The sequence below is a fragment of the Leptodactylus fuscus genome, chromosome 10 (assembly GCF_031893055.1).
Source record: "Leptodactylus fuscus isolate aLepFus1 chromosome 10, aLepFus1.hap2, whole genome shotgun sequence".
NCBI lineage: Eukaryota > Metazoa > Chordata > Amphibia > Anura > Leptodactylidae > Leptodactylus > Leptodactylus fuscus.
The window spans coordinates 6,235,786-6,263,127 of record NC_134274.1 but is presented as its reverse complement, the minus strand read 5'-3'; the positions used below and the strand labels follow the sequence as shown (position 1 = coordinate 6,263,127).

Below are 27,342 nucleotides of genomic sequence, written 5' to 3'. Positions count from 1 at the left end.
GGATGTTTTGGGTGAGACTGTCGTGTATAGGATGGACATGGGGTAAGTCATACTCGACTCTCCAAGAGGTTCATGATTAAAGGGACGTCCTCCCCGCCAGGCCAAGAGTCTCTTTATACGTGACATGGCCACGTCTGACAAAGGGACACGCCGTCACATTTTCTGCCCACATCGCGAAAATTGGGGCATGGGGGTGCTCAAAAAGGGTCCAAGCCACGCCCATAGAAGAGCGAATCGTTACCTGGCGTAAGTCAGGTACTAGGCTTACTTTATATATGGTCGGTACAGGCTCTGTTATACAGCTGACCCCTGACCTGCAACGGCTGCGACCGGAGATATTTACAATGGGCTCAATTTAACCCCTCATATGCCATTACATTAAATAGGAAGATTAGAGATGAGCGAGTAGTATTCCATCAAATACCTCACTGCCATAGGAATGCGTGTAAGCGGCCAAGGGGTTAAGCGCATCGAATTAACCCCTTGGTGTTCACATGTATTTCTATGGCGGCGAGGTATTCGATTGAATACTACTCGCTCATCTCTAATGAAGATAAATTATGGCATTAAAAAATACAACTCGTCCGGCAAAAAACAAGTCCTCATGTGGTCACGTCAAAGTTACGGCTCTTGGAAACCAAGGATGACTAAACGGAGACGAAAGAACAAAAAAAACGGTTTCCGCACCAATGAATATTTGAAGGGTGCAAAACATAAACTGTGATATATACAGTGACAAAAAAAACTGCAGGGAAAAGACAAAAACGACAAAAACAAAAACAAAAAAACAAGCCCCAGGGTGAACAGCGCTGACGTCACCAGGAACTACAACCCCCACAATGCAGTGCGGCGGCAGTCTGGTTGCTAGGAGAAGGAAGAGCCCGGTCACATGACCTCGACGCAGGAAGTGATTGGTCCGCGGCCGTGTGTGAGAGGTCAGAGGTCAGTTGTGCTCCAAAACGGGAGAAACTGGAGGGAGATTCAAAATGGGGGTGAGAGAGAGGGTTGGGGGGCGCCATTAGGGGGAGGGGGAGGGGGTGGGTCTGTCAATGGGGTCATTATAGGCAAATACGGGGGTGAGGGGTGATACTGTGAGGTAACTAACGGGTCCTGCCCGCGGTGACTCTCCTGGGGATGACACAGCTTTCTGAGGGCTCTGAAGGGCACAGCTGACCAGTTATACGGCAGTATTACACAGGAGCAGGGTCCTGGGAAAGTTGGGTGATGAAGTGAGGAGTGTAATGTGCTTATGGGCAATAATATCTATTCAGGGTCCTGGGAAAGCTGAGTGATTGTACATGTAGATGCGTCATTGTATGAATAAACATGATAATGAGAAGACTGTCTCTGGGAAAGTTGGGTGACAACACCTGTGGGAGCGGCAGTGTGAGTTGTCACCCAGCTTTCCCAGAGATCGATTGGATTGAATTGTAAGAACTAAGACTTGTACATGTAGATGCGTCATTGTATGAATAAACATGATAATAAGAAGACTATCTCTGGGAAAGCTGACAACTGACACTGACGCTCCCACGGGTGTTGTCACCCAGCTTTCCCAGAGATCGATTGGATTGAATTGTAAGAACTAAGACTTGAGAGGATTGGCAGTGAGATGACGTCTCCTTCCAAGCGGCAACAATATCTATTCAGGGACCTGGGAAAGCTGAGTGATTGTACATGTAAATGCATCATTGTATGAATAAACATGATAATAAGAAGTCTATCTCTGGGAAAGCTGGGTGACAACACCTATGGGAGTGTCAGTTGTCACCCAGCTTTCCCAGAGATCGATTGGATTGAATTGTAAGAACTAAGACTTGAGAGGATTTGCAGTGAGAAGGCGTCTCCATCCGGGCGGCAACAATATCTATTCAGGGTCCTAGGAAAGCTGAGTGATTGTACATGTAGATGCGTCATTGTATGAATAAACATGATAGTAAAAAGTTTATCTGTGGGAAAGCTGGGTGACAACATCTGTGGGAGTGGCAGTGTCAGTTGTCACCCAGCTTTCCCAGAGATCGATTGGATTGAGAATGAACCTGAATTGTAAGAACTAAGACTTGAGAGGATTCCCGATGAGAAGACGTCTCCATCCAGGCGGCAACTATACCTATTCAGGGTCCTGGGAAAGCTGAGTGATTGTACATGTAGATGCATCATTGTATGAATAAACATGAGAATAAGAAGACTATCTCTGGGAAAGCTGGGTGACAACACCTGTGGGAGCGGCAGTGTGAGTTGTCACCCAGCTTTCCCAGAGATCGATTGGATTGAATTGTAAGAACTAAGACTTGAGAGGATTGGCAGTGAGATGACGTCTCCATCCAGGCGGCAACTATACCTATTCAGGGACCTGGGAAAGCTGAGTGATTGTACATGTAAATGCATCATTGTATGAATAAACATGATAATAAGAAGTCTATCTCTGGGAAAGCTGGGTGACAACACCTATGGGAGTGTCAGTTGTCACCCAGCTTTCCCAGAGATCGATTGGATTGAATTGTAAGAACTAAGACTTGAGAGGATTTGCAGTGAGATGACGTCTCCATCCGGGCGGCAACAATATCTATTCAGGGTCCTAGGAAAGCTGAGTGATTGTACATGTAGATGCGTCATTGTATGAATAAACATGATAGTAAAAAGTTTATCTCTGGGAAAGCTGGGTGACAACATCTGTGGGAGTGGCAGTGTCAGTTGTCACCCAGCTTTCCCAGAGATCGATTGGATTGAGAATGAACCTGAATTGTAAGAACTAAGACTTGAGAGGATTCCCGATGAGAAGACGTCTCCATCCAGGCGGCAACTATACCTATTCAGGGTCCTGGGAAAGCTGAGTGATTGTACATGTAGATGCGTCATTGTATGAATAAACATGAGAATAAGAAGACTATCTCTGGGAAAGCTGGGTGACAACACCTGTGGGAGCGGCAGTGTGAGTTGTCACCCAGCTTTCCCAGAGATCGATTGGATTGAATTGTAAGAACTAAGACTTAAGAGGAATTGCGATGAGAAGACGTCTCCATCCAGGCGTCCTGTCCGTCGTAGATTTCGTGGAAAGCGGTGCCCGTTGCCTTCCTGTTCTCACGATCAGGCCGTGTTGACACATGGTAGTTCGGATGAATGGGACGGTGACATGTACCCGCTGCTGTATACAGTGCCGCGGAATATGTTGGCGATATAGAGATAAAGTCGTTACTATTATTCTGCCGTGCGGGACTGATCTCTAAGGATGCGATCACTGCTTCCGACCTGGTCAAACTCTTCAGGTCTGCCGTCTTGCTGTCTTAGCCCCTGCTATCTGAAGGGTTTTCAGGATTTGATTTGCAATTTATTTTTATTTTTTCTGAAGCCGCACGTTGCAGACAAGTTTTTTTTTTTTTTTTTTTTATTGCAGATTTTGCTGTAGCCAAGAGCGGATTTCCCAGCAGGAGAAATAAGAAGAGTATGATAGGAAGCGTGTATAAGTATATGACGCTTTCTATATATTTCACATTCCTTTCGAAGCCTTGGCTTTGGCTCAGAAACCTGCAACAGAAAACCCAACTTTTCTGCAATGTCTGACCTCAGCCTAAAGCAGGGGTAGGGAACCTTCGGCTCTCCAGCTGCTGTGAAACTACAACTCCCAGCATGCTCCATTCACTTCTATGGGAGATCCAAGAACAGCAGAGACAGTATGCATGCTGGGAGTTGTAGTTTTGCAACAGCTGGAGAGCCGTACGTTCCCTACCCCTGCCCTAAGGCGACATGCGCATGACCACGTGTGCGTTCTCGGGTCGTGATTGAATGGCATGGATGTTATTTGTTTGCTGCCTGTGCCCCATTCAGAGGTCAGTGAGCACGGGCTGCAAAATGGAGAGGACCTGTCCTGATTTTTGCCCATGACCCAAATTACAGGATCATGTAAATACCCAGTTGTGTATATAGGGCCATAGAAATAAACTGGTTCTCGAGTGTGGGCAGCACCATTTCTATTCAAGTAATAAGAGCGGCGCAACAACCTCGTCCACTGTCATGGAGGCTGCTAGAACAATGATTTGTACCATACCAAGTGTCAGACCCCGACACATCACATACATTGACTTATCCTATTTGATTTGTGGACAGAAAACCCCTTTAAATGAGTTGTGTCATTAGGGCTATTCCTTTCCATATTTACTATCAGCACATGTGGGCATCATAGGGGTGTGGGGTCTCCAATTGGAACCCAGATCCTCTCTGTGGAGAAACCAAGTCTTCCTTATGGTGCGATATCAGTGTCCTTAGGAGTTGTATACAGGGCATTGAGATGTGACGTTGTATTCTGATTCTCTCCTTGCACAGGTTTAGCAGGAGGCACGTGATGACCTCATAGCAATGACGCAGGGGGCGGAGCTTGGCCGGGACTGGCTGGCGCTGCAGAAGGAGCTACAGAACTCTCTAGAAGCTCAGAAGAGGCAGGCGGTGCTGGTGGAGAAATTGCAGGCAAAGGTGAAGTCTGTACATCTATTCATCCGAGTGAACAAAGTGATGACAAAACTGGAGAATTATCCTAATATTTTAGCAGCCTAAAAATGCTTAAAATCAGAATCTGCAGCCTCCAGAGCAGAAATCTCCCAGCATTCCCTGCTTATTCAGTGTCTGATGGTCAATGTCATCTCTTGTAGGAAGAACTGCAAAAATTCATCTAGATCATTTGAACTGGTGGCACGCCATCTGTTGTGAAACTACAACTCCCAGCATTCCCTATCAGGACGGTTCTCAACCACAGGACTTGCTGGGTATTGTAGTCTCACCACAGCTGAGTGCGGCCGCATGTGGACTCATGGCTAGTGCATGGCTACCCTCCATACAAAACAATAGAGGAGCGTGCAGCAGGACTCTGTAACCTCTTACATGTCCTGGAGGTCTAATGAGATCTTACATGAGATCTTACAGTCGTTTCACAAAGGTGACACCAGCCAAAGTGACTGCAACAGAGGTGAAGGTGCACAATAGTGAAGCGCTGCAAAATGGTGAGCCACAGAGCACTTTTATGTTGTGCACAAGGAAACCATAAAATCCAGCATATTGTGAATATATAACAGGTCTTCTACCCTGTCCGTCCACCTCAGGAGTGAGGGATGACCTGTTTGTATTCACGAATGGAGAATGCTGGGAGTTGTAGTTTCACAACAGCTGGAGAGTTTGTTCAGTGAGGACTCGATGCTCCTATTGATCTCCTGCAGTGACTGTATAAGGGGCACAGTCTGCACCCCCTCATTGTGTATAGTCGCTGCAGTCTACCTGTTCACTAGTCATATCCCCCATAGTTTCCCTCAGCAGCCATACATTAGGGATAGCTAGTTCTGCAGCGACATGATAGGCCCTGCCCTGTACACTTGGACTATATGTAATTGTTTCTATCTTTCTGTCTCCGATTTCAGGTTGTGCAATACAGAAGTCGCTACCAGGAGCTGCAGGAGAGCCAGGAGTTCAGTCTGGTATGGAGAACAACTGGACGGGGTTAGAAAAACATGGCTGCTTGCTTTATGAAACAGCGACAGGTTGTGTTTGGCATTGAAATGATTCCACACTGAGGCTGCAGACAGGTGCGGCCTGTTTGGGAAGAAGGTAGCCATGATAGTCACGTTCTATACAACCCCTCAGCAGCCTCCTCTGTACATGTATGACAGGCGGGCATCAGAGTAATATGGCACAGGCTCAGAAACTGCGGAGGATGTCACCTATGTTATATGGCAGACACCTACACCTACGGCTCACTGTCGTGATCTGTGCGATCACCGATCATGGCTGTGTAGCAACTTAAATGCTACAGTGTATTACAGCAGCATCTCTAAGACGTTACATCTCATGGAGCCAGCCATCTTTATACATAGGATACTGGGATGTAATTTGCTTGTTTTGATAGCTGGGAGCCTATGGAAGGCTGCAAGGCCTGTCGTCCTAGAACTGTGTGTAATAGAAATGCAGTATGTAGATAATATATTGCAAGGTAGGTTTATTTTAGCCCTTTCCCGACATCCGCCATACTAGTACGGCGCATGCCGGGTGTGTAACAATGGCGGCCGCCATAGCCGCTGGGTGTCTACTGCTTTACGCAGTAGACAACCGGTGCTAATGTCTCCGATCGGAGGCATTAACTCTTCCGGCACCTCGGTCAAAGCTGACCGAGGCGCCATTTTCCCAGTGGCGTGTGGGCGCCGCCATTTTCCTGGTGATCGCCGGCACCCGAAGTAAGCTCCAGGCTGCCGTCATGTTACTTGTGAAGGCTCCCCGGCTTGTCATTACATTGCTTCTATTGCAGGCTATGCAACATAGCCTGCAATAGAAGCGCCGGTATTTTGCAATGTATTGCAGTGCATTAGCATTGTAATGCAATGCATTAGTGATCAGACCCCCTGGGGTTTAGTACCCCTAGGGGGTCTAATAAATGCAAAAAAAAATAAAAAATAAAAAAAGTTAAAAAAAAAATAAAAAAGTATTAAAATTTCAAATCCCCCCCTTTCCCTAGAACACATATAAAAGTAGTTAAATACTGTGACACACATACATGTTAGGTATCCCCGTGTCCGAAATCGCCCGCTCTACAAATCTATAAAAATATTTTTCCTGTTCGGTAAACGCCGTAGCAGGAAAAATAATCAAAAGTGCCAAACCGCCGTTTTTTTCACTATTTTGATTCTGATAAAAATTTTAATAAAAAGTGATGAAAGCCAAAGCATTTCCCGAAAATGGTAGAACTAAAAAGTACACCCGGCCCCGCAAAAAAAGACGCCCTATGCATCCCTGTACACGGACGTATAAAAAAGTTACGGCTGTCAGAATATGGCGACTTTTAGAAAAAAAAATTTTTTAACACTGTTTTGGATTTTTTTTAAGGGGGTTAAGGTTTTTTTTTAAGGGTTAAAATGTAAATAAAACCATAGAAATTTGGTATCCCCAGAATCGTACCGAAACACAGAATACAGGGGACAGGTCATTTTGGCTGCACAGTGAACACCGTAAAAACGAAGCCCATAAGAAAGTCGCAGAAATGCACTTTTTCTTCAAATCCACCCCATTCTGAATTTTTTCCCAGCTTCCCAGTAGATTATACAGAATAATTAATGGCGGCATCATGAAGAAAAATTTGTCCCGCAAAGATTTAGACCTCATATGGCTCTGGGAGCGGGGAAATAAAAAAGTTATGGGGTTTAAAAGGAGGGAAGTCAAAAACAAAAATCAAAAAATGCCATCGGCGGGAAGGGGTTAATATGTTTATGAGACATCAAATGATTGCAAGTTCAAACCCCATAGGGGGAACTGAAAATAAAAGTAAGAAAGCAAATGTGATAGAAAAAAAATAACTTTCCGCTTTTTTTAAGTTGACTTATAAAAATAAATAGAGTTGGTATCACTGTATCCAAAAAGGGAGGTAGAAAAATAAAAAAAAATAAAAATCTCACTGTCCCAAAGGAGTTAAATTTAAAGTGGGTATTCAGTTTCGATTATTGATGGCCTATCCTTAGATGGGTGATCCATATTAGATCTGCGACACCTGGGAACCCCGCAGATTGAGAGAGCGCAGTTCCCAGTGACGTATATACAGTATACCACTCACCGTACTAACTGTAGTGGCGGGTCTTGGTACTGCAGCGCTGTCCTATTGGGGCGGGGATGTAGTACTTGCACCCGCTGCTACAGTTTGTGCAGCAAGTGAACTGGTACAGCTGATCTGTTAGGGTCCTGGATGTTGGACCCCTGCAGATCTAATAAGGATGGGGCATCAGTAGTAAAACTGTGGATTGTCTCTTGCAATGAAGACTCCAAAAACAAATACACTTTGCTTATATATGTTACAGATTTAAGGCATTGGGGCGGTGCATGAGCACCAAATACAGAATCCTTGTGTCATGCTCCGCCCCTTTGTCTATATCACAGTGCAGCTGTTATGCTCGGAGTGTAGTTTTGGTGCTTGCTAGAATATAATGGTCTCCGTTTAGATGGAAGATGATACCATGTACAATAGTACAGCCAGGTGATGACTGTCTCTGATGATGTCATCAGGTGCCGGCTTATCAAACGATTACCGCACCTACTTGTCAATGACATCATAGCCGCCTCCTATATACACATGTATTGTCTTCCCTCCCAGAGCCGTGGAGAACTGGAGTTGGAGAAAGCTCTTCGAAAGTTGGAAGAGGAACAACAAAGGTGAGCAGAGGAGGAGGAGGCGCTCCGGAATGAGACGATGGGGGTTGTGTTCTCTTATACATGGTGGTTCTCCTCCTCTGGTGTAGATGTGCCGGTCTGGCCGCAGTCAACGCTCTGCTCAGGGAAGATCTGGTACAGACCCAGGAGTCTAATAAGCTGCTGGGTGAAGACATTCACAAGCTGACAGCGGACTGGTCCAGCGCCATCCAGGAACTGGAGAGAAAGGAGAGGGAATGGCAGGAGGAGAGAGAGGTGAGTAACCCAGGGGTGTAACCCTTATAGTGAGACCTCATCTTCTCTGGAGACCAGTGTAGATGAGCGTCATACAAACGGTACTGCATTAGCAATGTATGTTAACCATTGGAGTGCCATGGAGTAAGTCTAGGCAGTCACAAGCTTTGGAGGTCATGGTCATATATGTTGCATCCTTGCACCTGTAACCATTCTATATGAGGCAGAGTATAAGGAACCTGCAGCTGGACTGTGCTATATAGATAGAGCCCAGAGATGTGATACATGGCACAGCTAGGACTGTAATGTCTCCTCTTGTGTAAAGTGATTCTGTAGTAAGAAGTTCAGTCGGTCTTATTGCTTTTTGTCATTCAGGTTTATAAAGGTCAAATACAGGGCGAGCACGCGCGACTCTTGGGATTATGGACTGAAGTTGTGACATTTCATAGACATTTTAAGGAACTAAAGACTGCAACAGAAAGGTATGAGGGGCAGGACAGGTCCTCTATATACTACAACACACAGGACATGTCCTCTATATACTACACCACACAGGACAGGTCCTCTATATACTACACCACACAGGACAGGTCCTCTATATACTACACCACACAGTACAGGTCCTCTATATACTACACCACACAGGACAGGTCCGCTATATACTACACCACACAGGACAGGTCCTCTATATACTACACCACACAGGACAGATCCTCTATATACTACACCGCACAGGACAGGTCCTCTATATACTACACCACACAGGACAGGTCCTCTATATACTACAACACACAGGACATGTCCTCTATATACTACACCACACAGGACAGGTCCTCTATATACTACAACACACAGGACATGTCCTCTATATACTACAACACACAGGACATGTCCTCTATATACTACACCACACAGGACAGGTCCTCTATATACTACACCACACAGGACAGGTCCTCTATATACTACACCACACAGGAGAGATCCTCTATATACTACACCACACAGGAGAGATCCTCTATATACTACACCACACAGGACAGATCCTCTATATACTACACCACACTGGACAGATCCTCTTTATACTACACCGCACAGGACAGGTCCTCTATATACTACACCACACAGGACAGGTCCTCTATATACTACACCACACAGGAGAGATCCTCTATATACTACACCACACAGGACAGATCCTCTATATACTACACCGCACAGGACAGGTCCTCTATATACTACACCGCACAGGACAGGTCCTCTATATACTACAACACACAGGACATGTCCTCTATATACTACACCACACAGGACAGGTCCTCTATATACTACAACACACAGGACATGTCCTCTATATACTACAACACACAGGACATGTCCTCTATATACTACACCACACAGGACAGGTCCTCTATATACTACACCACACAGGACAGGTCCTCTATATACTACACCACACAGGAGAGATCCTCTATATACTACACCACACAGGAGAGATCCTCTATATACTACACCACACAGGACAGATCCTCTATATACTACACCACACTGGACAGATCCTCTTTATACTACACCGCACAGGACAGGTCCTCTATATACTACACCACACAGGACAGGTCCTCTATATACTACACCACACAGGAGAGATCCTCTATATACTACACCACACAGGAGAGATCCTCTATATACTACACCACACAGGACAGGTCCTCTATATACTACACCACACTGGACAGATCCTCTATATACTACACCACACAGGACAGGTCCTCTATATACTACACCACACAGGACAGATCCTCTATATACCACACCACACAGGACAGGTCCTCTATATACTACATCACACAGGACAGGTCCTCTATATACTACACCTCACAGGACAGATCCTCTATATACTACATCACACAGGACAGATCCTCTATATACTACACCACACAGGACAGATCCTCTATATACTACACCACACAGGACATATCCTCTATATACTACACCACACAGGACAGATCCTCTATATACTACACCACACAGAACAGGTCCTCTATATACTACACCACACAGGACAGATCCTCTATATACTACACCACACAGGACAGGTCCTCTATATACTACACCACACAGGACAGATCCTCTATATACTACATCACACAGGACAGATCCTCTATATACTACACCACACAGGACAGATCCTCTATATACTACACCACACAGGACAGATCCTCTATATACTACACCACACAGGACAGATCCTCTATATACTACACCACACAGAACAGGTCCTCTATATACTACACCACACAGGACAGGTCCTCTATATACTACACCACACAGGACAGATCCTCTATATACTACACCACACAGGACAGACCCTCTATATACTACACCAAACAGGACAGGTCCTCTATATACTACACCACACAGGACAGATCCTCTATATACTACACCACACAGGACAGATCCTCTGTATACTACACCACACAGGACAGATCCTCTATATACTACACCACACAGGACAGGTCCTCTATATACTACACCACACAGGACAGGTCCTCTATATACTACACCACACAGGACAGATCCTCTATATACTACACCACACAGGACAGATCCTCTATATACTACACCACACAGCACAGGTCCTCTATATACTACACCACACAGGACAGGTCCTCTATATACTACACCACACAGGACAGATCCTCTATATACTACACCACACAGGGCAGGTCCTCTAAATACTACACCACACAGGTCCTCTATATACTACACCACACAGGACAGGTCCTCTATATACTACACCACACAGGACAGGTCCTCTATATACTACACCACACAGGAGAGATCCTCTATATACTACACGACACAGGACAGATCCTCTATATACTACACCACACAGGACAGATCCTCTATATACTACACCACACAGGAGAGATCCTCTATATATTACACCACACAGGACAGATCCTCTATATACTACACCACACAGGACAGGTCCTCTATATACTACACCACACAGGACAGGTCCTCTATATACTACACCACACAGGACAGGTCCTCTATATACTACACCACACAGAACAGGTCCTCTATATACTACACCACACAGCACAGGTCCTCGATATACTACACCACACAGGACAGGTCCTCTATATACTACACCACACAGGAGAGAGGACAGATCCTTTATATACATGTTTTTTTTTCAGAGATTTATCTGCATTGCGAGCTGAGTGGACAAGATGTATCCGCCTTCTACAAACTTCATGTTCCTCCCTTATCTCATGGAGGCCACGCCTTGGAAACATAACGGAGCCACCAAAGTACCTGTTGGTCACTTGGGCTCATGGGATAGAATCAATAGAGGCAACAGGAGAAGAAGAAGGAGCAGCGGTGAAGGAACAACGTTCTGTGCTGGGCACAGGAAAACATCAGGAGGAATTGTTACAATCTCAATCTGAGGAGCTGCAACTGGAAACAAAAACCTCATGTGAGCAGAGATTAGAAAAGGAGCTGAAATCACTTCAGTCTCAATTTGAGGCATTAGAGCAGGAAGCAAGCATGATGAGGACACAGCTCATGAAAGCGGAGCACGAAGCAAGCATCATGAGGACAAATCTGGTGGTGGCTCAGGAAGAAGCAAGCACAATGAGGACAAAACTAGTGGAAGCGGGGCACGAAGCGAGCACCTTGAGAGGACAGCTGGTGATAGCGGAGCAGGAAGCGAGCATGATGAGGACACAGCTAGAGGTAGCGGAGCAGGAAGCGAGCACCATGAAGATTCAGCTAGAGGCAGCGGAGCAGGAAGCGAGCACCATTAGAACACAGCTGGTGGTAGCGGAACAGGAAGCGAGCACCATGAGAACACAGCTGGTGGTAGCGGAACAGGAAGTGAGCAACATGAGAACACAGCTGGTGGTAGCGGAACAGGAAGCGAGCACCATGAAGATTCAGCTAGAGGCAGCGGAGCAGGAAGCGAGCACCATGAGAACACAGCTGGTGGTAGCGGAGCAGGAAGCGAGCACCATGAGAACACAGCTGGCGGCAGCAGAGCAGGAAGCGAGCACAGTGAGGACACAGCTAGTGGCAGCGGAGCAGGAAGCGAGCACTACGAGGTCTCAAATGACATTACAGCCAGAGACCCTGCAACAGGACACCAACGAGATCAAGTTGCCTGAAGTGATGACATTAGAGGAGGGCAACGTGATGACTTCACTACAAGACACAACTCTTCCAACCTCACTGTCGCCCCTCCTAGAATTATCTCCACTCATGGGACAAATGGAGATATCTCAGCAGGAAGTGCGCTCCCTGGATTTAATGGTACAGAAAATGGAATCCTACAGAGAGCAAGTTGGGAAGCTGGAACAGGAAGTCCAATCTTTGAAGGCGGAGCTGCAAGAGCGCTCTGAAGAGGCGGAGCTTCTGAGAACCAGCCTGATGAAGCAAGAAATGGAAGAAGAGTCACGACTTCTCAATGTAGAGCAAGACCTGCGAGACAGTCAGTAAGTAGTATGTTATGGAGTCTCTATATATTGTGTATATCTAGGTGGTTCATTGACCTGTCTATTAAAGTTATCCACTATCCATAGTACAGGAGATAACCTCTTCAATTGCTTATAAAATCGGAATATGTCGTTTGTAAATGCATGGCCGGACCACCCTCTATTCATTTGTCTCCTTTGCACTCCGATAGTCGGCGGTCGCTTGATGCTGTAGAGTCTGAACGCTCCAATCTACTCCATGAGTTGATGGTGTTGCGAGAAGAGCTGCTGCGCTTTCGTCTCGAGGCCGACTTGTCTCTGGATGAAAGGACTGGCATGCAGGGAGCCCTCCACCAGGTAAACCTCTCCATGGACTCTTTAGGTATTAGAGTATTATCACATCATTTCCAGTCTTGTACAGCTTATTCGATTTGTTGCTTTCACAGGCAGAAAAGCAGATGGCAGAACTACTGGTGGAGCAGAGCCGACACAAGGCCGAGGTGGACGACCTGCAAGATGCAGTAGCCAAGATGGGAGACTTGAATCGAGCCTTATCTTTGGATAAGGTGGAGCTGAACAGTCTCTTGCAACAGGTGAAGTAAATATACAGAATGGCTGTGAAATTGGTCCATGTGTGCGCTTGATATACAGGTGTGAGCACTATGGGGGGGGGGGACTCCTAGCATTATAGTTGTGTTGTTAGGGGGTCCCAAAGCTCGGTCCTGTGCATTGTGCACTTCTATAGTTGTCCATTATCCTAGCAGTACAGAGGTTACGATTGATCCTGCATATTCGTAAATGAAAATGTCAGCAGTCTTGATGCTTGTTCAGTCGCTTGCAGGGAAGACTCACCCTTCATTGTGTTTCTACAGAGGGAAAAAGAGTTGGAGTCTGTAAGAGAAATCCTCCAGGAGACACAGAGGGAACTAATGAACGCCCAGCATCACCTGCACCAATGTGAGGAGCAGTGTTCACAGCAGGGGGCGGAGCTCACCAAGACACAGCTCCTCCTCCAGGACTACGAAGCAGCAAGAGAGAACCTGGAGACTGAGCTGTCGTACCTCCGAAGAGAGCGAGAGAGACTGCAGGCCGAGCTTAAGCAGGTGAATGGCAGCATCATGACATGGTTCTTCCAATGTTACAGGTGTAGCTCAGTTTTTAGATGTCTGTCAGTTATAAAATAAATAAAAGAGCAACATGTAATACTTTATTTCCCCTGTGGTGGCGCCACAGGAGAATACAGTTTGTATAGTAGTATGCTCAGTCTACTTTAAGAAGTTTGTTAATTGAGCACGTTCTATTTTAATACGTGCAATACCTCTAGCGTTAAGGTAGATAAGCCACTGTCAGAGGTGTCTGGCAGCAACTTATCTCCTCCTTTCCGAGTATGCATGTACATGGGGGAGCTCAAAGGAGTAGATTCTAACTGTATGAGTGTTTGGACATAGTAAACGGTTTGCTAAGATGGGAAAAACTGGCCAAAAGTCCTGGCCGACAAGGTGGAACTTCTGGAAAGAAGTAACCAGTGCTCTTCTATTCCATAGGGGAAAATGGTAGTTGAGATACACGCTGTTTCTTTTGCTCCAGACTTAACCCTTTCCCTGCCAGCCACGTATCTCTACGTCCTCCCAGAGCGTCACTTTTCTAGCCCAGAACGTATCTATTACGTCCTTGCTCCTAATGCTGATATCTCAGGATCCCTTAGGGCTATTAAGAAGATCTTGGATTCATTTTAAAGATGGGAATCAAATCTTTAAAACGATATCAAGAACTTCATGATAGCCCTTACAGATCCGTAGCGATTCACTGTTAAAAATGCTATTCGGCATTGAGCTCCCATTGCAGATCTCCATTCCCGACAGCGTTTTTAACAGCGATTCGGTAAAATAAATCCAAGATCTTCTTAATAGCCCTAAGAGCTCCTGAGATATGAGGCTCTAAAATGTTCTCCCCTCTCCTGTCTCAGATAGCATGTTAGGGAAGAGGGGTTGAAGGAGCCCTTCATCCTTATCATTATCTGCGTATGTGGGGGGGGGACGAGGACTTCTATCCATGTTATCCCCACTTCTATCAATCAGAGAGCATACTATTCTTTTGATTTCTGATTGTCATATAGAGGGATAATGTAATACCCCTCGGAGCCTTATTAGAGGGGTATTCTTATGTAATACCCCTCTGAACGTAACCAGGAAGTTTATTGGCGCTATCACCCATTGTCCAAGTTGCGGCGCCAAAAGACTCGCACCAAACACTTACACAATACATGCACAAAGTCATCGATAAAGTTTACATTTCACCCAATCCCTGTCCTGTCCATACCTGAGCTTTCTAGAGTAAAATACGTCTCTAGCGATACCCGTTACACTAAAACAATAGCAATAACGATTATCGCTAGAGATGAACCTATATAGAAAATTACATTTTTATGTAAACTCCGATTTAATTTGCATGCATAAAATGGGTTGATGCCTTTCTGCGGTTTTGGCGTTTCTTTAACACCCGCCCCTGTAAATATAGACGTGTGGTATAGAGATGAGTGAGTAGTATTCGATCGAATACCTCTTTGCCATAGGTATGCGTGTCAGCGGCCGAACACCAAAGGGTTAATCGAATATTCGATGCGTTCAACTCCTTGGTGTTCGGCCGCTTACACGCATACCTATGGCGAAGAGATATTCGATCGAATACTACTCGCTCATCTCTAGTGTGGTATGTATGAACTCCTCACATCTTGCAGTTTTTTGGACAGTACATTTTGTTTGCAGCCCGGGATTGCTTGAGCCTCACTTTAGTGGTAAATTTGATTTTTTTGTGCAATTTTTGCTGCAAAGTTGCATGAAGGTGATTGCATATATGAAATATTAAGTTGTGTTTTTATATACGGTATGCTGTGCAAGCTCAAAAAAGTTTGATTTTGGTATCACAGTCACAGTTTGCAAGGCACAGTATGGATTTTTAAAGGGAGTCTATCATTTAGAAAGGTGATTTTGAGGTAAACATATGCCTGAATAACCTTTATAAAGGCTATTCAGGTGCTGCCTCCAGTTCTGCAAAAGACCCCCCAATTTTTAGTAAAAATAGGTAACTAATATATGCAAATGATGATCACTGAGCTCCAGGGCCAGCGACCACCCCTCGCATCTAACCTCCGAAACACTCCTCTGTTGCTTGTGCTCCAAAAGACCTCCTCCTCCACACGTCCTGTATCTTCTGTAGTCTTGCCGCGGGTGGTTGAAATCTCATGCATGCGCAGTAACGCTCCGTTCTGAGCGGTATTGTGCATGCCCAAGCGTCATTTTGTTGTAGACCGTGCAGTTCTCTACAACAAAATGGCGCTCGGGCATGCGCAGTACCGCTCAGAACCAAGCATTTCTGCGCATGCATGGGATTTCAACCGCCTAGAGCTTGTTTTCATAAATTCCGGCCTGGTGGTCAGGACTTGTGGCCAGTTGTTCCCATCTCAGCAGCAATTTGCAGAGGTTGGAATACCCCTTTAAGGCAGCAATGTAAATGATTCCGTAACTATATATCTATTTGACTTGATAGGAACGAGAGAACCTGCAGAAGGAGCAGGACAAGTTATCTCAGGACGCAGAAGCCTTGAATCGGGAAAGGTCCACACTTGACGTACAACTTGGAGTCAGCGAGAGAGAATGTCTGGAGCTGAGAGAGAAGCTCAGGGACCTCCAGTAAGAACCATGTCTCCAAGTGTCCCTGCACATCTCTCCCCGGTGACTTATAAATCTTACTGTCTCATCTGCATCTTATGTGTTTATTTCTTAGAGTCATGAAACAGTCTCTGGAGAATTCAGTTTTTACATCTCAGGAAAGATCATCTCAGCTGGAGATTAGGTGTAGCCAGCTAGAGCTGGAAGTCCAGACCGTCGCTCAGGCCAAGAAGACTGTCCAAGGTAAGAGTCATCGTACATCATGCCGGGACGTTCTGTGTGTAAGAGACGGTAACTTATGGTTTTCTGTCTGAATTTATTACAGATGAGCTTTCCATCTTATATGCTGAGCAGGACGCCTTACAGAAGAGATGTCTCACTCTGTCCCAGAGGTTGGCTGACTTGGAAGAAGAGAATGAGGCAGAAAAATCAGTGAGAGGAGACCTGGAGTTAAGCTTGGTATAAATAATAGTTAACCCCTCCCTTCTGTCCTATAGCTTTTTCACGACGAGACTGAGACTGCTCCTGTTCTATTGGATGGGTTCAGAGAAAACTGTGTACTATGTATATGAGCTGTTTAAAGGGGAGTTCTTTTTTTTTTTTTTTTTTTTTATACCGTTGTCTTTTCTACAGGATAGTTAATCAGTAACACCCAGACCCCGCACCGATCAGCTGATTTGACTGCCTCCTGACGTCAGAAACTAGTGCTCTGGACTGGAAACTGCTCCGCTCCTATTCAAGTACTAGATGCAGAGCTACACTACTCCAGCACCAACACTATACAAGGGAGGAGGCTGCAATTCTGGTGGAAGCTGAATCAGCTGATCAGTGTGGGGTCTGGGTGTTGGATGCCCACCACCAAATTGATTGCTGGTGACCCATCTTGTAGATACGTCATCAATAGAAAAAGTTACCATGGGGTCAGGAAAAACCCTTCAAATGGGTTGTCTGATAAAGAGTTTGCCTGTCTGGCCGGCCATGGCTTCCTATGGCAATATCGACTGTATGAAGAGTGCTGGAACCATGGCTGATCAGACTGCCTAGTTTAACATGTCAACGACTAGTCTGTGATATGACAAAGTGGCCGTATACATCAGACAAATTTGTATAAAGTCCGCAGCCAATATGTAATTGGACAGCTTGCTGACACCTGCTGTCATGGAGACTATGAATTTGGCATATTCAGTTTCAGCATTTCCGGATGCTTTATTGTATGTTACGGTGCACAGATCCAAACGGTGTGGTTGCAGCATGCATTGCTTTAATCCATATTTTGGACCATTTGGATTTGTCTTTGGTCTCCTGGTTTATCTCTGGGCACATATGGGCTTGTGTTCATGGGCGGGGTAATGTGTCATGTGCGGGGTATGGCCAATTTTAGACTGTGATAGTGGTGGGAGAGCAGTTACCAATATTTTTTGAGTAAGTTTGGCCTTGTATATTAGATCTTTGTCCACTGATTCCGCTGATTTATACAGAAGTATCTAAACATCTAATGTGTATAGGGAACCTCCGAAGATATTGGGGTTCAATTTCAGCTGCCCGATCCATTTGTTCTATCCACATCTGACCAGAGCGTGCTTGTGTATGGGGGAATCTGGTGAGATAGTCGTCGGCATATAGCTATTGAATGTGAATGTCCGTACTGATCATAGTGTGTTGTAGATAAAATAGCAGTTATATGATTGACTGTTGACGCTAAAATCAGCTATAGGTACACAGTTGTGCAGATTAAGAACAGACCTGATGAAATATAATTTAATAATTCTGAACTTTAATTTCTTTCAGGAACAATTAAACACCTTGAGAGACTGTCTGGAGCAAGAAAAGAGTCTGAGACAGGTGGTAGAAGAGCGTGTAGAAGAACTGGCGAGAGAGAAACAGTCTGAGCTGGATGGAGTAGCCCTTCTACAGGCGCAAATGGAAAAAGAAGTTTCTGAGCTCAAGGAAAACCTAAAAAAATGTCAGTCCGAGAAAGAGGCAGCCCTGGAAAACTTAGAGCGCCAAGTTCTAATGAAAAGTGAACAGGACCGGGAAATGGAGATCATCAAAGAGAGCTTGAAAGAGTGTCATGACGAGAAAGAGAGAGCGCTGGCTGCGTTGACAAACCAAGAGGATAGTTTAGAAGAGATCGAGAGGCAGATTACAGAACTCAGAGAGAATATTCAGAATTGTAACGGAGAGAAGGAGAACGCTTTAACTTCAGCAGCTCAGCTCCAGGTAACTGTACAAGAAAGAGAACGTGAAATCAAGACTTGTAAAGAGACTGTAACACAACTCCAGCAAGAGAGAGAAATGGTGCACGCTCAGTTACAACATCAGATCCAGAGCTACAAGGAGACCGAGCTACAATTGACAATCTTGGCACAACGTCTGGAAGAGTGTGAAGTTCAGAAAGATCTTGCGCTAAAGGCCGAACAGGAGAGCCGACTGATAATAGCAGAAAGGGAGCGAGAAATCGATATCTGTAATGAAAAGTTGAGCCTCCTTCAAAAAGAAAAGGAATCTGTCTTCCAGCAGTTGTCTGATGAAACTACCACGGCAGAGCAGAAACAATCCGATCTACAGGAGCGTCTCAGACAGTGTCAAGAAGATGGAGAAACCAAGGTGAAGGCGTTGTTGCAAAGTGTTGAAGAACTGAAAAAAGAGTTGGAGGCATTAAGAGAACATCTAAAGGATCAGCAAGCCGAGAAAGAGAGCGCACTCGAAGAAATAACCCATCAAACCGTGATGTTAAAAGAGAGGGACTCTCTGGCTGAGTCTTTACGATCTAGAATTGTGGAGTGTGAGTTAGAGAAAGAACAACTTGGTCAAAGTGTTGAAGAGTATGAAGAAAACATAGCAATGTTAAAAGAGAATATTCAGGGGTATGTGGAAGAAAAGGTGACGTTGTCTAGTTTGTTGCAGTCTCAAACCGAGGGGAGTAAAGAGAGAGAGCGTGAAATAAAATTGTTGAAGGACAGTTTGTTTAATGTTGAAAAAGAAAAAGAAATGATCTGTAACGATTTAGAGTTTCATTCCAAAACTTTGAAAGAGAGAGACGAAGCCTGCAAGCAACTGCTGGAAACTTTGCGAGACAGCCAGCAAGAAAAAGAGCGTCATAGGCTAACTGTAGAGCAGCAGAAAAGAGAGCTCATGAACTTAGAAGAGAAGTTTCAGAGGTGCCAGCATGTAAAGTCTATGGTCGAAGCTAAACTGGAACAGAAAGAATCCACGGAGAAGCAAGCACAACTGGAGGAAAAACTTCTGAGAGAACAAGTGATTGAGTATTCTCAAGCCTTAAAGGAAAAAGAAATAGAGCTTGAAGTTTTAGAAAGGAAGTATGAAAGGGAGCGGGAGAGTCTAAATAACAAACTAGAGACGCTTTCACGTTCTTTAAGAGAGAATGAGAAAGATTTGGATGAATGGAGAAGACTTGAGAAAGAGAATAGACAACTGGAGAAGAAACTTTCCGAGGTCTTGAATGAGAGACAATTTGTTGAGGAACAGAGGGAAAGGGATAACAAATCTTTTCAAGAAAAGTTACAAGAACTTTCTCGGACTTTGCTAGAGAAAGGGGCCGAGGCCGATAGAGAGAGAATACATTTGAGCAGGATTAACAACGATTTGGATGTTCGGTTCAAAGATCTGTTGCGCGCCCATAAAGAGAGAGAAATTCAAGAAAAGGAGGATAGGACAAGAATACAAGATCTGAAGAGAGAGGTGGAACAAATTCAACTTTTGCTGGTTGAGACTCAAAGAGAGGCAGAAGACGCCAAAAGTGAGAGCGATAGAGAGATAATGACTCTAAAACGGCATGTGGCAGAGTTGTCTCAGGCTCTTGAAGACCGGGAGGTCCATGATGAGGAGAAGGAAAGACAAATAAAAGCTTTGAACATGACAATTGACCAAATGGGTCAAGAGTTAAAGGATCGAGCTATTGCATCTGTTCAAGGAGAGGAAGAAAGAAGGGAACTCCAGAAATGGGTGACAGAACTTTCCCAGGCTCTTATTGGAGAGATGTCTACAGAAGAAGAAGGTAAAGCTTTAATAGATAGACTAAAGTTACTTGGAAGAGTTTTGAGAGATCGGCAGAGACAGTGCGAAGAAGCAAACTTTGAGAAAAACACTTTGAAAGAAAAAGTAGCAAAACTTTCTCAAGTTCTTATCGAGAAGGAACATGACTTAGAAGAGGCAGAAGATAAAAGGAAATTGCTGAGAGAGAAAATAACTGAACTGGAGGGAGTTCTCCTGAAAAAAGAAGATGAAGTAAGGAATGAGGAGCTAAAAACCGAGGAAGAAAAATCTCTTCTGAGACAGAACATATCTCAATTGTCTCGCAGTCTTTCCGAAAAGAAGATAGAGATTGAAGAGAAGGAAGTCGAAATTACATTTTTGAAAGATAAGGTCCAAGAATTTAGGCAAGTCGTGATGGAGAAGGATCAAGAAATACGAAGGAAAGAAAGATTCATTGAGCTGGAGAAAAAGTCTCAGGACAAGACCGAATCAGAACTTTTTAAATCTTTAACAGAAAAGGAAAGGGAAGCCGATAACAAAGAGCTAAAAATTAGATCTCTGAGTGACAAGATAGCCGAGCTTAGACAGGTTTTAATCAATCAAGAGCATGAGCTAAAAGAGGAGATAACTCGGAGGGATCTTGAGAATAAAGTCCTGAGAGAAAAAGTGGCAGAACTTTCCCAGACTTTAGCAGAGAGAATTCAGGATGCAGATGTTGCAGCCAGAGATATAAAATTATTGAATAGTAAGATAGAAAAACTTAAAGAACAGCTGGTAGAGAAAGAAAGTGAAATGGAAGAACGAGAAAAGCAAATTGCCAAAGATAAGGAATCTCAAAGACAGAGACTTATGGAACTTACCCAGTCTGCAATGGAAAAGAGCCGAGAAAGGGATAATAAAGAGATGCAAGTGAAGCTTCTTCAAGAGAAGATTGAAGAACTGGAGCAATGTCTCCATGAGAAGGAACAAGAAAATAAGGAACATGAAGAAGAAGCGCAACGTCTGAGGAAAAGTATGTCAGAACTTTCTTTATCTCTAACACAAAAGGAGAGAGAAGCAGAGGAGGTAAACACTATGAAAGAAACAATAAGAGAACTCAAGGAAATGCTTGCCCATAACGAACAAGACAGAAGAGTGAGTGACGAAGAAAGGAAGACTCTACAGCAGAAGGTTAGGGACGCTACCAAGGCTCTGCTTGAGAAAGAGCAAGAATCTGATTTGGCGAAACATGAGGTGACAGCCGTAAAAAAGAAAATGGAAGAGCTGAGACAAGTCTTACTAGTTAAAGAAGATGACATTCGGGAGCAAAGTAAAGCAAGTCAACAAGAGAAGACATCCTTAATACAAAGAGTGAAAGAACTGTCCGAAGCTTTAGTAGAGAGGGAGCAAGAGGCTGTGGAGAAAAAATTAGAAATTAAATATCTAACAGACACCATAGAAGAAGTAAGGCAGGTTTTGGTAAATAAGGAGGAACAGATCAAGACTGAAAGAAGACACTATGAAGAAGAGAAGAAAGTTCTGAGAGAGAGAATTAAGACAATGTCCCAGTCTCTAGGAGAGAAGAACCATGAAGCAGATAGGACCAAGATGGAGATGACCTCCCTTAGAGAGAAGATAGAAGAACTTGGTCTAGCCTTGGTAAGGAAAGAAACAGTGGCCCGAGAGGCTAGTATTGAAGAAAAGACAATTATGAGCCAGAGAGTGGAAGAACTTTCTCAAACTTTGAAGGCAAACGAAAGAGAATCTTCTGTTCTAAAAGAAGAATTAACATCTCTACGAGAGAAAGTCGGAGAACTAACACAAGACCTGACTCGTAAGGAACAAGAAATCCAAGAGAGAGAAATGCAAAGTAAAGCTGAGAAGAAAAGTTTAAGAGAAAAGGTGACAGATCTTACTCAAGCTTTAGGAAATAAAGAAAAGGAAGTGAAAGAAGTGGTCGAAAATATGGAATCCTTAAAGAAAAAAATAGAACAAGTTGGGCAGGCTCTGAAGGAGACAGAGACAAGGGTAATACAAGAAAAAAGATTACGTGAGGAAGAAAAGCTGACCATGCAGAATAAAGTAGTTGAAATTTCTCAAGCTCTCATGGACAAGGAGAAAGAAGCAGAAGATGCAGAAAGGCAGATGAAACTCTTGAAGGAGCAAATAGCAAAACTAAGACTGGGTTTAATTGATAAAGAACGAGAGAGTAAGATGAATGAAGAAGAGAAAAATGTGCTGAAACAAAAAGTGTTAGAACTTGTTCAGACCACAGAAGAGAAGGAGAAGACAATAGATATGATGGTTCTTGAGAAGAATGTGCTGAATGTGGAGATAGGAGAACTGAGACAAGCCATGATGGTTATAACCCAAGATGTAAGAACAAAAAATCAAGAAAATGAAGAAAATGAGACGTTATTAAGACTGGAGAAGAAATTTGAAGATTTAGCGAAAACGGAGACTATTGACCTAAATTTAAATGTGCAAGATTATGGAAAGAAACTTCTAGTAGTAAAGACAGATACTGAAGAAAGGAGACGTCTGGACGATAATATACGAGAGTCACTAAAAGATACACGTTTCATATCTGAGGTGGAAGAGTCCCAAGAAGGCATACAGGTGATTGAAAGGAGAGATCTGCTAGAAAACCACCATGAGGAACCTACGATTCTGAAGAACAATTATCCAAAGGAAGCAACAAAAATACAAGAGATGTTACAAGAAATTCAGGCACTTTATCATGAAAGAGATGAAGCTAAGAAGAGGGAAGTTGATCTTAAACGGAAGTTGAAGAAAGCAGAATCTGCCCTGAGACACATGGAGGCCGAGGAGATTACATTAAGGCAGAAATCTCAGGAACTCGAGAAGAGACTTAGAAAAGTGAGTTTGAGTTTCACGTGGGCAACCATTCATGTCCTTAGTTGCGTATTATAGGTGGCTATGCGCCTACTTATCTCACTTGTGCTACTCCTTCGTAGGCAGTGGGGTGAGTGCCGATCCCTGCTGCTGCTACTGTCCTATAGTGCAAAAGGGACAGTGATCGGGAGATCAGTCTTTTTTCGTAAAAGCTGTCATTATAAAGGAGTCAGGTCTGGACAGCTGTCATCTACAGTCAGGATTCGGATAATGGCCTGTAGGTTCTGTACCCCTAGTCTTTAGTGTAAACTGTTGTAAATTGTATCCCGAACCGTGGAGCAACCGTTCAAGCTGATCATAACAGATCCGTCATGTATCTGGTAGAAATTTTAACAACGAGACCAGCGAGTTTAGATCAATTCTGTAGTGTCCTCTCTACTAAGAACAGGTTCGGAGCACTTGTAGGCTCTGTAGAGGAGGTTGGCAGGGTTCTGACTCTTGGGACAGATGGTAGGGCGATTCCTGCTCTTCCACTTTTGAAAATTTAGAGACCAAATATCGCCATTATATGGTAACCAAAATTTCCTTTCTTCATCGTCCATTGGGCCCATTGTTAGAGTGCAGAGCCTGGTGGCAAAAACAGGAACGGCCATGTCCCTGGTTCGCCGCACAACTAAATGTAGACTTTAATTTTTTATTTTTTTGGTTTGTTCTCTTCTAAAAGTGCCCAAAATGTTTCCTTAAATGTTGGGTGTTACAAGACTGGGGTAGTTGTAGTCAATGAGTAAATGTATTGCTTTTCCCTTCTAAACAGGATCCTACAACTGTGGAGATCCTAGCCGCAACGAATGGCGACTCTCTAGAGAGGAGGCTGCAGGTCCTCCAGGAGGCTGTCGCCAGGTTAGAAAATGACAAGGCTTTATTGGAAAACCAAACCCTACGTCTGAGTGAGACGTTACAAGAGGTAAGAGCCCCTATGAGTAATAGTCGTGGATGATGAACTGGGCCAAAGATTTCTTACATTTACTTCTGTGTACTTTGACAGGTGGAGAAGGAGCGGAGGAACCTCCGGAGGGAGCTGCGTAAGCTCAATGTTTCGGCGTTGCAGCACTCGACGGATAAAACACGTGAGGTGAGATACATCTGATATTCCACTGATGAATAAGATTCATGGGTTTCTATGGCGGTGCCTTTTTGAGTGTTATCATTAGCACTGGCCAATCTAGTAACTTCCGTCTTAACAGGCGCACTTACATAGGCTGCAATGTCTTCTTATTCCCTTAATACCTCTAGGATGCTGACGATTCTTCTACGTCTCAGCTGAGTGTGACAGATTTGCAACAACAGGTAAGTGACACTTGTCGTTCTGCATCTACGACATATAACGTATATCAGAGGTCCTCAACTGGTGGACTCCTGTCAGACCCCAGCCGCAGATGCCCTCTGTCCAGACTCCTACAGTCCACTCTCCATTTTGCACTGCTGTATCAAAGTCTGCCTAAACAGCAATATACCCCCAGCTACTCCTGTATAGGCAACAGGGATGAGTGCCAAACGGTGCTACCACTACAGTGCAAATGGAACAGTGGTCGGGAGATCAGGTCATCTCTATGAAGGAGCAAGGCAGTGGAGTTCCTTCGAGCCCTCTTGTACATTTACAGAGTGTGGGGGGGTATTACGAGGTCATTATGTTGCATGGGCACAATATAATGCTATTGTGCTGGGGCACTAATGGTGCAGTTTACTATGTTGGGGCATCAATGTAGCATTATACTGTTGTTGGGACAACTGATGTGGCATTATATTGTGTGGGGGCACGAAAAGGGCATGTTACTGTGTTGGGGCATCAATGTAGCATTGTACTATGTGGGGACACTACTGTGGCATTATGTTGTGTGAGGGCACCAATAGGACATTATACCATGTGGAGGCCAGTAAGGGAGCATTATATTGTATGGGGTCAATATGCTGTACGGGGAGAACTAAGAGGACGTTATACAGTGTGGAGGCCACCAAGGGGGCATTTTACTGTGTGGGGACATCAATAGGATATTGTAGCATGTGCAGGCCACTAAGAGGGCAGTATTCCATGCGGGGGCACTACTGGGCCTTTATTCAAGGTGGGAGACACTAAGGGGGCATTATACTATAAGGAGGCACTAAGGAGGCTTACTATTACAGTATAGGGCATAAAGAAATTGGGTAAGATCATAGGGGAGCATGGGTGGAGCTCGGCAAGGTTATGGTAGTGGCCCATTCTTAGAGTAGTTGTGTACCCCTGGCATATATGGTGTATGCAGAATATGACATAATAAGACAGAACTAATGGGTTGCTGCAATGGTCTGGAGCGAGAATAAATAAAGCCATCTTGTATCCTCTCCCACAGATCTCCTTCCTAAAGTCGCAGCTTGAGACGGAACGTGGCCACCGTTCCCGTTACATACAGCGATGTTCCCGCACCACGGACGATCTTATGAACTTGAGACACAATCTGACCCGTTCATTGGCCGCAGTGACCTCTGATATTAGACCTCAGGTACTACAGAGGGAAACTCTCCGACTGGATGACACATTAAACCGCAGCCTTGGCCTTCCAACGACCTGAATGTGTTTCCCAGTGTGCAGTTCTGAGGGTGAGCAAGTCGCTGAGAAATAGGTTGGGCCATTGAGACGGAGCGCAGTGGGAACAAATGGGCAAATCCGTCCTGTAAAAGGTGTTTCCCCCCCCCCCCCCTTATACGCGTCTTACAGAAGTCCAGGTCAATTGCACTAGAAGTACAAAGGTCCCAGGTTTAGTGAGTGATCAGGGACAATTGTACTAGACCTGTTTGCCATGACAAATCTTTGTGTGTGGGAAGTTGGAGTTCGAGAATGTTACAGGATTTACTCAGAATGTGTGTTATGGGTTGGTGTTACATGTAAAACCTTGAAGGAAATTTGTTACTCTTTTAAACACTTTGCACCTTCCATGACACGGACACAAATAAGCTTGAAATGGTGTGTGGTGTAAGAATTGTGTACAAAGTTAGCCAGCCAATAGACAGTGTAAAGTTAGACAAAAATTTGTAAAATTGCACCAAATTTATCATGCAGTGTGAGCCCCTGGGATAAATCTGGCCCAGAGACAAGAATAGTGAGTCTATCCCATTGTGTATTTCACAATGAGATGGGAATTTCATATCAGTGGGGTCTGCATGTGCTAATCCACCTGTGGCAGGGTTCTTCCATGATCACAATTATGTCTAAGGTCATAACTCCATGCTTTAGAGTTAACTATACCTGTATTAAGATGACCACACACAAACCATACTTGAAGTTTCTATTTTTCAGACCAGTAGGTACCGCAATGGGGTATGACGCTAGCCCTTTGGCATATGCAGCAGATTTTTCTGACATAGTGAAAACTTTTGTATATGACATTCGGTGCGGCAAGTCATCAGATATGTCCAATGACTCTTGAGGGGTAAGTTATCATGACAGTCTGAGGACTCCTTTACAATAAAGTTGTAATGTTGCACTAGCAGTTATTGAATGAGGTAGGTATCCAAAAGGGTTCACAAGGTCAACTTCATACATTATTGGTTGTAGCTCAAAATTGTGGTTTAGTCCGATTGTAGTGTCCAATATGGTTTCCTATAGATAAAGTAATAAATTGTAATATGTAGTGTGGGTATCGCAATGGGGTTTGACCCAAATCCTTCCTTTAAACACACAGTTGCTTGTCATCAGAACTCCTTACTATTTCTTACTAGATTGTGTATCTACAGTCTATCTTACTATAGGATGAAAAACGCTACACAAGGTCAGTTTTGTGCAATATTGTCTCTAACGCAAAAACCAAGATCCCTTTATATTGTGTTTTACTAAGTCAGGTTATAGTGTCCAGGATGATTTCCTATGTTACAGGAATCGGTTATAATATGTTATGAAGGTACCGCAATGGGGTCCGACACTAACCCATTCT

General features: G+C 44.3%; 1 protein-coding gene across 1 annotated transcript; it reads left to right on the top strand.

The window, feature by feature from the left end:
* The first annotated feature begins 928 nt into the window (after nucleotides 1–928).
* On the top strand, nucleotides 929–26,225 carry LOC142182878 (uncharacterized). The gene is made up of 18 exons (XM_075257651.1): nucleotides 929–992; nucleotides 4,321–4,467; nucleotides 5,403–5,459; nucleotides 8,114–8,172; nucleotides 8,259–8,424; nucleotides 8,779–8,885; nucleotides 11,604–12,899; nucleotides 13,091–13,235; nucleotides 13,325–13,471; nucleotides 13,751–13,981; nucleotides 16,425–16,567; nucleotides 16,662–16,789; nucleotides 16,872–17,005; nucleotides 18,335–23,401; nucleotides 24,192–24,341; nucleotides 24,423–24,509; nucleotides 24,671–24,724; nucleotides 25,765–26,225. The coding sequence occupies exons 2-18, from the start codon at nucleotides 4,354–4,356 to the stop codon at nucleotides 25,981–25,983; spliced, it is 8,304 nt and encodes a 2,767-aa protein (XP_075113752.1). The 5' UTR covers nucleotides 929–992; nucleotides 4,321–4,353; the 3' UTR covers nucleotides 25,984–26,225.
* The last annotated feature ends 1,117 nt before the right edge of the window (nucleotides 26,226–27,342 follow it).

Bases quoted from the DNA above. Each gene is read 5' to 3' on its own strand.
- LOC142182878 (XM_075257651.1), top strand. From the start codon at position 4,354: ATGACGCAGGGGGCGGAGCTTGGCCGGGACTGGCTGGCGCTGCAGAAG. The intron at 16,790-16,871 runs GTAAGAGTCATC...AATTTATTACAG, and splicing joins GGCCAAGAAGACTGTCCAAG to ATGAGCTTTCCATCTTATAT. The intron at 17,006-18,334 runs GTATAAATAATA...AATTTCTTTCAG, and splicing joins GAGACCTGGAGTTAAGCTTG to GAACAATTAAACACCTTGAG.